Source organism: Cynocephalus volans, chromosome 1, assembly GCF_027409185.1.
Source record: "Cynocephalus volans isolate mCynVol1 chromosome 1, mCynVol1.pri, whole genome shotgun sequence".
Lineage (NCBI taxonomy): Eukaryota > Metazoa > Chordata > Mammalia > Dermoptera > Cynocephalidae > Cynocephalus > Cynocephalus volans.
In genome coordinates this window covers 186,481,968-186,496,936 of record NC_084460.1, presented here as the reverse complement: position 1 = coordinate 186,496,936, position 14,969 = coordinate 186,481,968, and the positions used below count along the sequence as shown (strand labels likewise).

The following is a 14,969-nucleotide window of genomic DNA, read 5'->3' as shown; positions in this document are numbered from 1 at the left end:
ACCATTGGATGTCATTAAAATGTTGCTGGGTGATGTATGATGAATGTGTTCGTGGGGAGGCCCACGGCGGCCCTGAGATGCAGACACAGGTGTGTAGAACTCAGGGAGGGGCTGGGGCTGTGGCACTGCAGGCAAGGGGACAGGTAACCCTAAAACACTGCCTGCTCCTCGTGGTGCCCTTCCAGCCTCACAAACCCACAAATGCTGTGTCACACCCTACTCTGCTTGGAGCGGAGTCCACATGACTCCAGACAGAGGTGGTAAGAGTAGGGGCACCATCAGCAGCTGGGAGGGGCACAGAACAACCCCTCCCCAGTATACTTAAGCACAGGACATCACGAATGTCTTGGGACACTGAGGGAATTATAATTAGTGAGCACCTGTTGAGCAGCGTGAAATTACAAAGTAAGCGAGTTAGTGTTTGGTGACCTGCCACTCTTCCCTTCCAACAATCCCCATTCCCATCTTGCTGTAAGGTAACCAAGAACCCTTAAACCCAGCCGCATATCAGAACCACATCAAGTTGTTCTAAAAAGCAGAGATGCTCAGATGCCTCCCCAACTGTTCTGAGCCCAGAGGTCCAGAGGTGGGGACCACCAATCTGAGCATCCCAAAGGCCACATGGATGATTCCTACAGGCAACCCTTGGCTCCTGGCTTCCCCTTCAAAGCAGCATATTTAAACAGGAGACCCTTCATGAAAACCAAAGTGCCCCAGACCATAAAGGAGTGAAATGGCAATTTGACATGGAATTATGCAAGTTTTTTTCAATGACCCCAAACATTAGGTTGTATGTTCAGCTAAGGTGGTCTGCTCATATTTCTTGTCATAATTGGATTGTGACATACAGCAAAGGAACTGTGTCTATATGCATATGCATGCCCCTTATAGCACCTTGCTTATGACAGCCCAACTAGGATTTGAAGATATTCCTCTACTTTAATAAATAACTGTTTACCGAGCTCCTAGGACTGCTGTGCTAGACTCTGTGTACTCAATGGCCCCTCCTCAGGTAAGACCTGCAGACAACGCTGAGGGAGAACAGATACCAGGTTGAGCAGAGGAGAAAAGCAGCATTAACGGAGAGCAGGTGCACTGCCCAACGGTGCATACTATTTACAAAACCAGGATCACGCACCCCAGGACCTGTTAGTACCAAGAAGGAGCTTTAGTGCTGTTGCACATGCCACATCTCCATGCACAGACCATTCATCTGGCCCAACGAGCTCCACAGCAACCAAGACTGGGAAGAGCATCTGCTGCAGACTGACTCACAGCTTGAGTGCTCTTGGTTTAATCAACAGGCTTTTTAGGACCTGAGCTTTGTGAGGGTTCTCTGCAAAATGCTGCAATCTGTAGTCAACAGCCCTGAACTCTAATAAAGCCAGCTCCTCAGGCAGGGGCCCACTGGGCCCAAGCTCAGAGCCCAAGAGGCATATGTGTATGGAAGCACCTGGCATCAGCTCTGACAAGTTGAAGTCACACTGAGGTGTGTAGAGAGGAGGAAGAAAGGACAAATGAGAAGTGGCTCTGAATAGCTCTCGGCTGCCTCTCCTGGGCACTTTAGGGAGCAAGGTTCACTGCAGAATGGAAAGAGGATTTGAGAAAGGAAGGCACAGATTGCATTGTCCTTAGATCTTGGATTTATGAGTGCTGAAGCCCACACAGCAAGAACCTGGCAACATAGGTAGGCAAGGCCGCAGGGTCTAGCCTCGGAAAGCTCTTTAAAGGAGCCTCTGTGCCAAAGGTCACCTTGATCTGCTTCTGCAAGCTGCAACTTGGCCACTCTGGCAGCTCTCAAGTGACTGGCTGACCACACACAGGACTATGTCCTCTTTGGACCAGGACATGGAGGGAAACTACCGTGTTCCTAGTCCCAGCGCTTTCTTCTAAGGCTCATCTTGTTCACGCCCTTCTCTAAGTGCTCACAGAAAGCATAGTCCATGTACATCTTGAATCCAGCTTCTCCAAATGGACAGCTGGAGACAGCGCCAGGATCCATGCCTGCAAAGGCATCCTCTGGTTATGATCAAAGGCTGACCTCTTTGGACGTGTGCCTGTCTAAAGGTACAACTATTTAATAACCCTCACTAGTTTCTAGCCCAGACAAAGGCAATTCATCTTCCTAGAGTCCTGATTTGTTTCTGAAAGACCCTGATGCTTTCTGCAATATGCATGGCTCCCCAAGAAGCTCACAAACACTTCAAGAAATACAGGGTATATTACCAGTCCCCAGGGCTCCACAACTCGAGGGCCACTGTTCTTTTTCCTCCAATAGACTATTTAGCTGATTATGGGTTTTGGTAGCAGAACCCTCTTCAATTTCTCTCCTTGGGTATTTTCAAAACAACACTCCAAGCTTTAAGAAGAATTCACTCAGAGCCTGAAATGCATTCTTCATTCCAGTATTCAGACACATCAGAGTTCCCCTTTTTCCTCATTTATCCTAGAGGCATTTCAAAAGGAGTTATCTGACATGACCCTGTCCTGAATCGCCTTCCTGTTTTTAACTGCTCCCCACCACCCAGACTTGAACTCTTTGACATATATGGGGGAAGTAACCACAGAGAGGCCACAGAAATTACGGTCGGCTTAACTGTGTTCTTGGATTATCCGTGCATGGCATTGGGTGGGAGACAGCCCCTCAGCCAGCTATGGCCCTTCATCAGCCTGCAGCCCCCACTCAGCCCAGTCATGGGGGACTTTACAGCCTGGCAATTACTTCCTTCCACTCTCCACCTCTTAGTCAGAGATGGACCATTTTAAATGAAGCCTGTTGGGTTTCTAGAGCCATCCCTCCCAGCTCCCGATTAAATGCATCCAAAGATAGATGTGACAAAGACAGGAGTCTTTATGGAAAGAATCTGCCTGTCCATCTTCCTGACACCAGCCTGAGGAACATAGCAGAACTCATACTGGGAGCCAAAAATTTGTCACTTAGGTCCATCTCCTTTTGTGCCACAGACCGCTCATATGTCTTCCCACCTGTGTTGCCTCTAATAACATCACTTGGGTCCTCCCCATACATGACTGAGCATTAGTCAGAGCTCCCCTTCCTCCCTAAATGCCTGAAAGTCACACGTCACCAGCAGGATGTATATATCCCCGGTGCAGGGAGGGATATAATGGCCCAAAGCTGCCCAGAAGGAAATGCAAGTAAATATCTACGCAAGGAAGAAGGATCAGGACTGCAAAGGCACATGCTGGGCTTCCCCACCTCAGACTACAGCAGCCTGCAGAACAAACCCAAACCATCACATCCATAGTGCTGCCAAAAAGCCACACTCTGAGTTTAGCTTTCCCAAAAGCTAAGAGCAGAGAACATCCATGCTTACAGGGCACACCATCACAGAACCACAGTGAAATCCTTTTCGTTTGAAGTTACATTTGTACTGGTCAGAAAGAGGTGCTGGTTATATACGTACTTCTTACCGAATATGATTTTGCATATAAAAAAACTTATTTCCTGCATATGAATTCCAATTCATTTTTGTATGATAATCAATACTGACTCTGTATCAGAAAATTAACATACTATGTCCTCACATTTCCCTCAAAGTTTTCTTTAAATTGACTGTCCTGTGAAAGGACAGTGCATCCAAGCACTGCTTAACAACCAGCAACACCAACAGCTCACGTCTCTCCATGGAACTCCAGACTTGTGCATCTGCCTACATGGTTAATGTCTCTGCATGGACATCTAACAGATACCTCAAAACCTACAAGCTCCAAATTAAAGTCTGATCTTTCCCTTTAAAGCCCGCTCTACCCATCTCAGTTAATGGCAACTCCAGCCCCTAAATCATACTAAATCGTGTTCCTAAAACATAAGGGATTCCTCCTTTCTCCCCTAAAATTCTAATCCCAGCAGGATTTTTCCAGCTCTCAAGCTCACTGGCACAGATCCTGCCTGCAGAGCGGGCACATTTTCTCTGTCCTGCTCCTCCAACCCAGCACCCGGCATCCCTCCATGAGCCAAAGTGCCTGAGGACCAGGTATGAATGAACATCATGTGGGTGCCAGGTAGCCAGAGGCACCCAGTTGACTCCAGTCCTCGGAGAACTTGGCTCAGAGAGAATAAATGGCAGGTTTTACATGCTGCTCATCATCATGCAGACAGAGCTGCTGTGCAGCCCCAGCCTTGGCCTGGGAGCCACTGCTACAGAGGACAGGAGACTCTCCACATCTCAGCCCCGCTCCCTCCAGGCTGACCAGCTGATGCGGAGGTAAAGACAGGCAAGGTTCTTCCATCATGAATATACAACGTGCACCATGTTACAACCACCTACCATAAGGTAAGAATTTCTAAAGGCAAAAAAAGTCCAAAATAGGGGGCGGGGAAAGTGGCTTAGATCACCTGATGAGGATGGCTCCTGCTATGTTGTTCCAGAACACTGAATTCATTGGACTTGGGCGGGAGGGAAGCAATCTCTACAACAGAAGAATGATTTTAGAGCAATAAGTGACAAAAAAAAAAAAAGCTACACAGTCTAACAATTCTGATTTATAAAGAAACAGGCTTGCTTTTATGTCATACCCTGGCATAAAATAATCCTAACTACAAACACGCTTTTTTAAAACATTCCCTTGAGATTACATACTTCTAGAACTTTATTTTTTAAATGCAAAGATATGGAAAACTGACTTAAAATCAATTTCTTTCTTGATGCATTAGCCTCACCCAGAAACAAGATCAATCCACAGCTTCAGCAGCTGAACAAGGAAAATAAATACATGGCACATGGGGCAGAAGGGTTTGGTTTTGGCCATGATTTTGGTCAAGGTACTTGATTAATTGGTCAAAATACTAATGAACAAATATTCACTCACAGGAAACTTTGCAAGAAGCTATGGTCAAATTATCAAAGGACATAGTCCATGCTTTATGGAATTTTTTAAATCCGAAGTGTATGATTTGGAATACAGATAGGCAGCAGTGGTAAAATCAAAAGAAGATGGTGCTGAGAATATAGTCCCAATTTAGTGGGGAAAAAAAAGAAAAAGAAAAAGGTTTTCAGGTCCTTACAAATTCTACTGCCACTGCTTCCCAGTGATGTTGCCTTCAGAGATTTCCCCACCTCATTATGACTCTGTATCGTCCAAAGGTAGGAAAATGAGATACTACAAGGAAGACTCTGCAAAGGTGGGTTTAGTCTCCCAACATCCTTCAATACCTTGTAATGTTTAATGGGAACAGATTTCTTGCTGAGTTTTGGTTTTACTTGAAAAAGCATGGGGAAAAAAATGATTTTTAAAAACTTTCAGATTTCCACCTCACTTTATTTTAAGCTTTAGACAAATAGGTGTACTTTTACTGTTAGCCTGATCCTAGAATATTCCTTCTCCTTCTTCTAAAAATTATTCAAAAAATAATTACCACCAATCGCTATGTTATCCTTCTGTGAAGCTGGTGTCTAGTTAGCTAGCCCTGCTTCCAACACCGTCTTTTCCAGGTCTTTCTCCTGCCCACCTGTTCGTTCACGTGTGGTCCTTGGTTCATCTGAACTGTATCCATAGTTTTTGTTTCCACTTTTTAACTTCGTCTCAGAAGTTCCTTTGTCTGTTTTCACATTTGCAGATTTCCTAGAATTAGAGCATTTTAAAAAGTCAAATGTTAATCAGCACATGGTTCACATGGTTACACTCAGAGCATTCCTCCACATTGAACTTACTCCCAGAAATCTACAGATCAGTTGCTGGCTTCTGGGTAGCAGGTGTAGACAGTCCATGTGTTCACACATTTCCATTATGTGGATGATGGAACTTTATCATGATAGATTCATGGACTCCACTCCCAGGTTGGTACACAACTCCCAAAACCAATGACTAAATTAAGCAGGGGTCAGCAATCTATGACCCCTGGGCCAAATCTGGCCCAGTACCTGCTTTTATAAATAAAGTTTTATTGGAACACAGCCACACCTGTTTGTTTACATATTGTCTGTGGCTGCTTTCGTGTTACAGTAGCAGAGTTGAGTAGTTGTGGCAGAAACCACATGGCCAGCAAAATTAAAAATATTTACCCCCTTTATAGAAAAATGTGTACTCCCTTTACAGGGAAAGTGAGCCAACCCCTGAAATAAAGCAAAATTGGTGCAGCTTCTTAGGGGAAAGAAGATTCGTGATGAATATCCAAGAAATTTAAAATGTTCATACTCAATCTTTAAGAATTTATTCTAGGGAAATAATCAAGAATATGCACAAAGATACACTTGAAAGAATGTTCATTCATAAGCTATTATAATAGCAAAAACTGCAAACAACCCAGGGACCCAACAATAGGGGAAGGTAAAATAAATGACAACATGTCTTTAAAATAAAATTTCACACCACCTATTAAAATCACTGTCGATGAGAACTCCCATGCACTGCCGGTGTAAGTGTAAACTGGTACGCCTACTTTGGAAAGCTGTGCAGCACCGTGTAAAGCTGCACACATGCCTACCCTATGCCCGGCTGTCACAACTAGGTGTGTACCCAACCGAACACCAAACAAGAATAAGTACTTATGTTCGCCAAAAGACACATACGAGAATGCGCAAAGCAGCAGTATTTGTAACGGCCCCAACCTGAAAACTATCCAAATGCCCATTTAAAGCAAAAGGGAAAAATAAATTGCATATATGCCCAGAACATAATATTATACAATGATAAAACATCTACACCTACGTGACTCGGTATGGATCTGTCTCACAGTGTGGAGGTCAGGAAGGCAGGTCTGAATCACACCCACGATATGATTCCATTTATATAAAGTTTACATGAATCTAATTTCTGGGATGTGGGAAGAGATTTCAGAAGAATGCAGCCTTTGGGGAGGAGGGGCAGGCAATGATTTGACAGGGGTCGGAGGGGAGATTTCAGGGCACTGAGGATGTTCTAGCTTTGCATTTTGGCAGTCAAGGCTCAGGCACATGTGCTTTGTGAAAATTAAGCCACACACCTACAATTTGTGCACTTTTCTGTACTTATATTTCAATGAAAACTTTACCAAACAAACAAAACAAAAATGTTGTTTTACAGATAATTTGTTAATAGAGATAATCTTCAGAATAGTGTCAAGGGAAAAGAGCAAGCTATAAAATAATTATTGTTATGATCCAAATTTTATGAAATGCATGTGTGAGCACGCCTCTGCTGTGTATATGTGAACACACATGCATGTAAGTACATACACTTAGATAACAATAAGTACATCTGGACAACAGAACTGCGAGTGATTTCAATTTCAAAGCTATTTCTTATACCTATCTTTATAGTTAATTTTTTTCTATAATAAACACAAATTGATTCTATAAGAAAAAATATACAAGTGTGTTATTTTGATATAAAAGAAGTCTTCAAGCAGCTGGAGTTAGCACCAGGGACACAGTGGAAAAGCAGGTCGGGCACGCATATCCAGTGAGCCATCCTTCCCAGCCTGGGGCCTGGTACAGTCTGGTCTAAGCACAAGAGCGACACAGAGACGAAGGACCCAGATCCTGAAGCAGGACTGGCCAGTTCACATTCCAACCCTCCCACTCTCTAGACTGGAAATACAGTAGCCCCCCTTATCTGCAGCGGATACATTCCAAGTGATGCCTGAAACCACAGATAGTACTGAACTTTGCATATACTATGTTTTTTCCTATACATACATAGCTATGATAAACTAATTTATAAAATGGGCACAGTATGAGATTAACAACAGTAACTAGTAATAAAATAGAACAATTATTGCACATACTGTAATAAAATTTATGTGAATGTGGTCTCTCTCTCTCTCTCAAAATACAGGGGAATGTCAAAAAGTTCATGGAAAGATTCATATCATCCTCTAATTCTATTTCTCCACGAACTTTTTGAAACACCCTTGTATCTTATTGTACTGGATGTATTCACCTATTTGGGGGCCGTGGCTGGCAACAGACAGGTAAGAAACTGTGAAAGCAAAGCCACGGACATGGGGGACTATTGTATTGGGAACATTAACCTCTCTGTATCTCAGTTTTCTCATCTATAAAATGGACAAATAATCTCATAAAATCTTGGTAAGAATTAAGGTAAAAACCTCTGCAAACTTTCAAACGCTACTAGCGTGTCCGTTAGGCACTCAACATGCACTAACTAGTGTCATTGCCACCATTGTCATTGTTCTACTGTTCTGGTTGTTGTAGTTCTTTACCCAGTATCCTGAATAGCTGTTGAACACTGTACTGTGCTTTGAAATCACCTAAGATCCCAGACAACAGAAATAAAAGATGTTGGTGCAGTCAACAGTGCAGAGCCAAAGAATTCAGGCTTGGACCCTGCTGGTAACAGCAATCAAGAGAAACGCCAGCAGTGGGAAAGGGGGAGGGGAAGCGGGTAAGGGAAGACTTGCTAAAGAGCCATGAGAAATGATTACATTGTGTATTGTTGAACGTACTAATTATCCCGATCTGAGGATCACATATTGCACACAGGTATTGATATTCAACTCTGTACCCCACAGATATATACAATCTACTATGTTACAATTAAAGAGAGAAAGAGAGAGAGAGAGAGAGGAGAAATGCCAGAATAATTACAGGGTCAGTTTTCCTTCCTCTTCCCTTGCCCTCAGCCAGGCCCCAAAGCAGTTGTATTTTCAGATTGCTGCTTTATGGTGCCCTCAGAGCACAGCTGCCTCTCTCAAAACTGCATTATTACCAAGCATCGAGCGAGAATGGATAGTATCTGTCACACGGTGATTACACACATTCAGTCACAGTAGGCAGCCTACAGGTATTTTTAAGTCTCAGCATTTAAAACATTTAAATTGTTTAATAGAATATTGAAAACTAGATGTGGTGGTTAAAACACCCACAACGAAACCACCACTGTCTTAAAAACCCTCCTCTAAGTGCATTTATGACTATGTAAATGTGAGTATTGCAGACATTTAAACTGGTTATTGCATATGATTGTAAGTCCTTGACATAGCTACCTTAGAAGTGCTTGCAGCTCCACCTGGATGGTGTGGGAATGAGAAGAGTTTTTCAGTCTCGCCCTCCCTGCTCAGTTAACAAGCATCAAACCCTGCCTAATTTGTGTGCCTGGCCAGTGTCACCTGCCTGCCAGGCATCTGGCATCCACTGATTGCCACTGCCCCAGAAGTTCCAACAGGACCTCTGCTGGTGTCCCTAGCCTTGACTCGAAGCAGGAGGGACAAGTTACAGTACACAGTGTCCTCTTGTGGAAAGAGTTGCAAGTGCCAGACACTAAGAAAATCTCCATTTCCTAAGTGAGCCAGAGCAAGTCAAACTAGGCAGTAGCAACCCACCTATTTTATTCTGCATTTAATGTCACCCTGTGAGTTTGTGACTGGCATATGTGTTTTTCAGTACTTAATTTTTAGTAACATAAATCCTAAAATCTCACAGTTTTGTGTGTGTGTGTGTTGTTAGGCTGTTTTGTTTTCAGAAAATTAATGTGATGTCATACTTACCTTATTTCACTTTGATAACTAGATTCTGCTAAAAAAAAAAAAAAAAACAAAATCACATTAGAAAAATCAGGATACTTCCTTTTAGAAATAAAATCTCATTGATTTTTATATAGACTCCCTGATTTTTATCAACCAAACATTAGTATTTATGACCCAGCAAGTACTATTAAGTTCCTCCTCATCAAATTATGGAATGGCTTCCAAGCATAAGGAAAGTGGAATTCACTATCAACGATCAGAAAAGTAAATAATCTCTTGGTACTTGAAATATAGCAAGTACCCGAAATACAGCAGGTTATCTGATAAATATTTAGTGAATATTGAGTTTGATTAGCAACATTAAAAAGATTCCATTCACCAACAAGAGGTGCTCTGTGTTACCAACCGCTGCTGCTATTCATTCAGTCCTTACAGTGAGCCAGTACTGTATAAAGTGTTATCTCATTTCATTGTTGCAACAACACAAGACGTAGATGTTAGTGTTACCATATTTTTAAAAGACTGGGCCCTATTATATCAGCATTACCATATTTCTTTAATTCTAAGATACATTTTAGACATGTACCAATGGTATCGATTCATACAGTTGTGCCCCTCCCCACCAAAAAAAGCTGTCATTAAATTGCTAATGTTTTTAAACAATGGATTTGGGGACTGGAGGGAATCTGGAATTGGAAGAAGTAACAAGCCACAGTGCAAGTCCCCAAATGTCTCTCTGGAGCCAGGGTCCTTTACAACTCTGCTTTCCCGTTCAGACCTGCCATACACCAAGCTTTACTGAAATCTAGAGAATATTATCCATTTATCTTATTTTTTAGGTAGTGTTCTCACTTATTTTCAGTTCTAATAACATCTGCCAATTCACACCCCAAATTGCACCTCAGGAACAATCTTATCTGAATTGCAGGAGAGAGACTGTCAGGGAATAGAGGATGTCACCAGTGTTCCTGAAAGCACCGAAGGAGGTGGACATCAGGTCTCTCTCTCTAGAATGCTGCCCCCCCCAAAACCCTCAGGCCAAGATGAGTGGGACCCCAGCTCTTCTCAGTCAGTCCTCAATTGACCAGTTGGTACCCTGAGAATTCTCTGGATACCAGCAGACCACCAGAAGGTTTTTTTTTTTTTAAAGAATTTGATCTTTAATATTTTTTAAGTGTTAAAATAATCATCATGGGGAAATCCAGAACTTTATTGGATCTTTTACATTTATGTTAAGGTACAGTGTAATTTCCACTGTGAGTCACACCTGGTGGCACGGGATGGGTATTATACGAAGGTTGTGGAAGGCCCTGGTCATAGCCCTGACCTGGACTTGCTGCAAACAAGTGGTAGAAAACAGCTCACTCTTACACGAGCTTTTCATCCCAAAGTTAAATAAAGGATAGAATCTAGGATGGATCCCAGAAACTTTTAATACATAAATTTATTTAACTTTCACAACCAACCTATCAGATAGTACTTATTCCCATTTTGCAAATGAGGAAACAAAAAATCACCCTCTGCACATCCTGTGTGGTCCAATAACTATCAATTACCCTTCTTACAAAGGTTTACATGGAACAGGCAAAAAGCCTGAGGAAAGTAGGAAGTCCAGATGACCAAACTTTCTCCAACTTCCCTGTAATAGATAATATTGAAAATAATAATCTGAAGGCACTGAACAATTCATAGTCACTTCTCAATTAAAATTTTTATTCAATAGTTTTCATTTAAAATCCAGTGTATTTCATTTAAGTAATCCATCTGTGGCATATGGAGTAATTCCCAGGTTAAACAAATTCTCGTCTAACCCAGATTAACAGGAGTTTACTACTTTTTAATTTCTCTTTCCCAGGGAATAAAGTTACATTGCAGAATTAATCATCCAATTGCAAACTAAATCCATGGAGGAGCTAAAGCTAGACTCTTAACCTAGTCAAGGCTACGCCATGAGTTTTACACAGAATAGCTCTCTTAGTGAGATATCACTATTCCACGTAAAGGAGTTAGTTAGCACAGTGCCTGACACGCACACAAAAAATGCTCATCGAATGGCAATTATCTGGTGTTGATAAAATTAAAAATACAAATCAAATGACATGTTGCCTAGCATCAAAACTCTGGTCTTAATAAAAATAATTTAACTGTAGAAAATATTCAAATAGGAGTAGGTGAAGTTTTTCTGAAAGAATGAAAGATAAGGACAGACACACAGTCAGCACTCGGAAAGTCCTGAGCTGTCCACCTGACAAATCATTCTTTGGCTTCAAAGTCACAAATTGCCTAACTCTACGACAAGCCCACCCCACTCTTGATCTCAACTGCCATACGAGGCCACTGTTTTCAGAAGACCTGATTCAAAAGAAACGTGTAATTATTTTTATTAATTTTATTTTAACTATTTTTTATTAAAAATAAGAAGACCTTATTTTTCTTTCTACTTCTACATGCACATTCACCTACAAAGGAAGATTTAAAATTCTACAAAATGGGAAACAACCTTTTAATGTGCTCATATAGGTAGATATTCTTCTAGAAAAAAAAACCGTAACATCTAAATGACAGATTACAGCAGCCATATATCCTTGCAAATTAGCACAAAAATCAAATAATTGTTGTCTTTGGTGAGAAAGGTGCCACTTCGTGGCCTTCTGGAGGGGTTGCATCACGCCCCTTCTGAAGGAAGCAGCTTCCTTCCTTCAGAAAGTCCTTTCCTTCCCTATGAATTTCCCGTGGTCCCGTTCAAGGACTCTGAAAGCCAATGAATCGTTTGTTTTTGTTTTTGCTTTGTTTATTGTTGTTTTCCAAGTTTCTAAAGGTATAACTCACAAATAAAACTTGTATACACTTACAGTGTACAATTGATGTTTTGATACATGTATACATTGTGAGATGATTAAATCAAGGTAATTAACATATTTATCACTTCATATACTTATCACTTTTTTGTGTTGCAAACATTTAAGATCTATTCTCTTAGCGATTTTCAAGTATACAATACATTACCATTAACTGTAGTTACCATGCTGTACAATAGATCTCCAGAACTTACTCCTCCTGTCTAACTGAAGCTTCAGACCCTTTGACCAACATCTCCCCAACCCTCCCACCCCATCCCACACCATTCTATTCTGTTTCTATAAGTTCAACTTTTTTAGATTCCACATATAAATGAGATCGTGAAGAATTTGTCTTTCTGTGCCTGTCTCATTTCACTTAGCATAGTGTCCTCCAGATTCATCCATGTCACTGCAAATGGCAGGATTTCCTTCTCTTTCAATGCTGAATAGTATTCCATTGTGTATATACACCACATCTCTTTTGTTCACTGTCTGTTGTGAACACTTAGGTTGATTCTATTGCTTGGCTATTACGAATAATGGTGCAATGAACAGGAAAGTGCAGTCATCTCTTCAACATACTGATTTTGGTTCCTTTGGATATATACCTATAAGTGGGATGGCTGGATTAAATGGTAGTTGTATTTTTAATTTTTTGAGGAATCTCCATATTGTTTTCCATAATGGCGGTATTAATCTACATTCCCACCAACAGTGTGCGGGAGTTCCCTTTTCCCCACATTCTCACCAACACTTGTTATCTTTTGTCTTTTTGATAACAGCCATTTTAACAGGTGTGAGATGATATCTCATTGTGGTTAATGTCTTTTGAAAGAGCAGATGAACTCGTTAACTTCAACGGCTTGTACCAGAAGTTCAAAAATATATACAAATCTAAATGAACAAAAAAATTACCTTTTTTCTCTCTCCCAGACACACAACAGCAGCAGAATATTATAATCAGAACAATGATCAGGATCAACAGCAATGAAAATGATACTGCAAGTAGAACTATGGCCCAGGTAGGCAATGACGTACCTGGTTTATCAATATTGCCTATAAGGTTGAAAGGAGAAAAAAATACATTTTAGTGACACTTGCTTTGTCCAGAATCTTGGATTCTGCCACACTATAAATTGCATTATGTTTTCTAATAATAGTATAACTATTTAGCCTGCTATGGCTAGGTGTCATAGGCCAACTTCCCTTTAGTGTGTTTAATTACTCGATACTCCATAGTACCTTCCATCACAACACTTATTGCTGTTAATAAATAACTGCTTTGTAACTCAGTCCGAGTATTACTCGATTAATGCCTTCAACATTCCTGAGAGGTAGACGAGGCCAGACTGTGCTGACAACTCCCTAAGGTTGGAGCAGCCCCACCCAAACCCCACCACGGAATTCATTTCTCAGACAGTGATTGCTTTTTCCATAGTTCCTCAGGAGCCACCTTCCTTAATGTCTTCTTTGCACTCTTATTTTATCCAGTAATCATGGAGTTGGAGAGAAAAGCGTAAGGTGAAACAAAGCAAGAGAAATAAAAGGAGGTGGAGAGAGAAGAAAAAGAGAAGAAAAAGCCATTTTGATTTTTTTGCCACCATGAACTATCCAATACTGGTTGTGATTATCTAAATTCAAATTTAAATTAATTAAAATTATGTCCAGTTAAGTATTCAGTGCCTTGGTTACATTAACCACATTTCAAGTGCTCAATCATCACAGGTGTCGAATATTTTCATCATCAGAGAATGTCCGCCAAGCCATTTGGTTTGTGTGAATTGTACTGATGTTCCCAAGAGAGCCTTTATGAGGCATTTCACTTCTCCCTACTGAACTACATTAAAGTCAGACCACAAACATGTAAGTTGATCTTTTTAACTGTGAATTGCTATTCAACAAAAGTCTGTCACTCAACCCCTGAATGTTTGGATGGTATCTCAATATAAATGCATGCTACTTTATTAAATGCTAGTCATTAGAAAATATTAACACAATAGATTTCCTATGAAGGAGTATAGGATTTGATTTAAAATCAATGGCCATCCAGCACTTTGGAAATAGAGGTTAGAGTTGAAAAACAGCTCTCGAAGGTTTTGCCCTTCGTGCAAAGCTTCTCTGCATTACCTGCCATGGTTCTTTAGAATTTCATCCTAAGGCATTAAGAAATGCTAAATAATTTTGGCAGTTTCTTTCTTCTTAACATTTCACCTTCATCACCATCTCAAATGTCTATAAAATCAACTGCTATTTCTTCCATTTCTTTTTATATATGTTCTACTGTCTAAACTGGACTTAGTCCCCTCAGGGTTAAAGACATGTCTTATTTTTCTTATACCCAAGCACCTGGTACATATTAGGGATAATAGATGGATGAATAGATGGATGGATTAATAGATGAATGGATGGATATGTGGATGGATGTGTGGATGAATGGATGGATGGATTAATGGATGAATGGGTGGATGGATGAGTAGATGGATAGATGTATAGACAGATGGATGGATGGATGGAGAAACAGACTAAAAAGCTGACTTCTCTTCTCACTCTACATGGAGAAGAGAATTCTATGCACTAGCCAGCCAGCTGCATCTGTGCCAGGCCTATGGTTCACCTTTCTCCCCATGTTAAGATGCCTTTTGTAGAATTGTAGGAAAACCAAACTACTTTCCTAACGCTGTCCAGCTCCACATTACCCACCA

General features: G+C 41.0%; 1 protein-coding gene across 1 annotated transcript in view; it reads right to left on the bottom strand.

The window, feature by feature from the left end:
- Positions 1–14,969, bottom strand: part of IGSF5 (immunoglobulin superfamily member 5) — a 34,357-nt gene that overhangs the window by 2,898 nt on the left and 16,490 nt on the right. Inside the window, exons 4-7 of the mRNA XM_063079118.1 lie at positions 13,183–13,323; positions 9,449–9,473; positions 5,483–5,583; positions 4,358–4,431 (exon numbers count right to left, since the gene is read on the bottom strand). Of these exons, the coding sequence (XP_062935188.1) occupies positions 4,358–4,431; positions 5,483–5,583; positions 9,449–9,473; positions 13,183–13,323 (341 nt within the window). The remainder of the gene's footprint in view (positions 1–4,357; positions 4,432–5,482; positions 5,584–9,448; positions 9,474–13,182; positions 13,324–14,969) is intronic.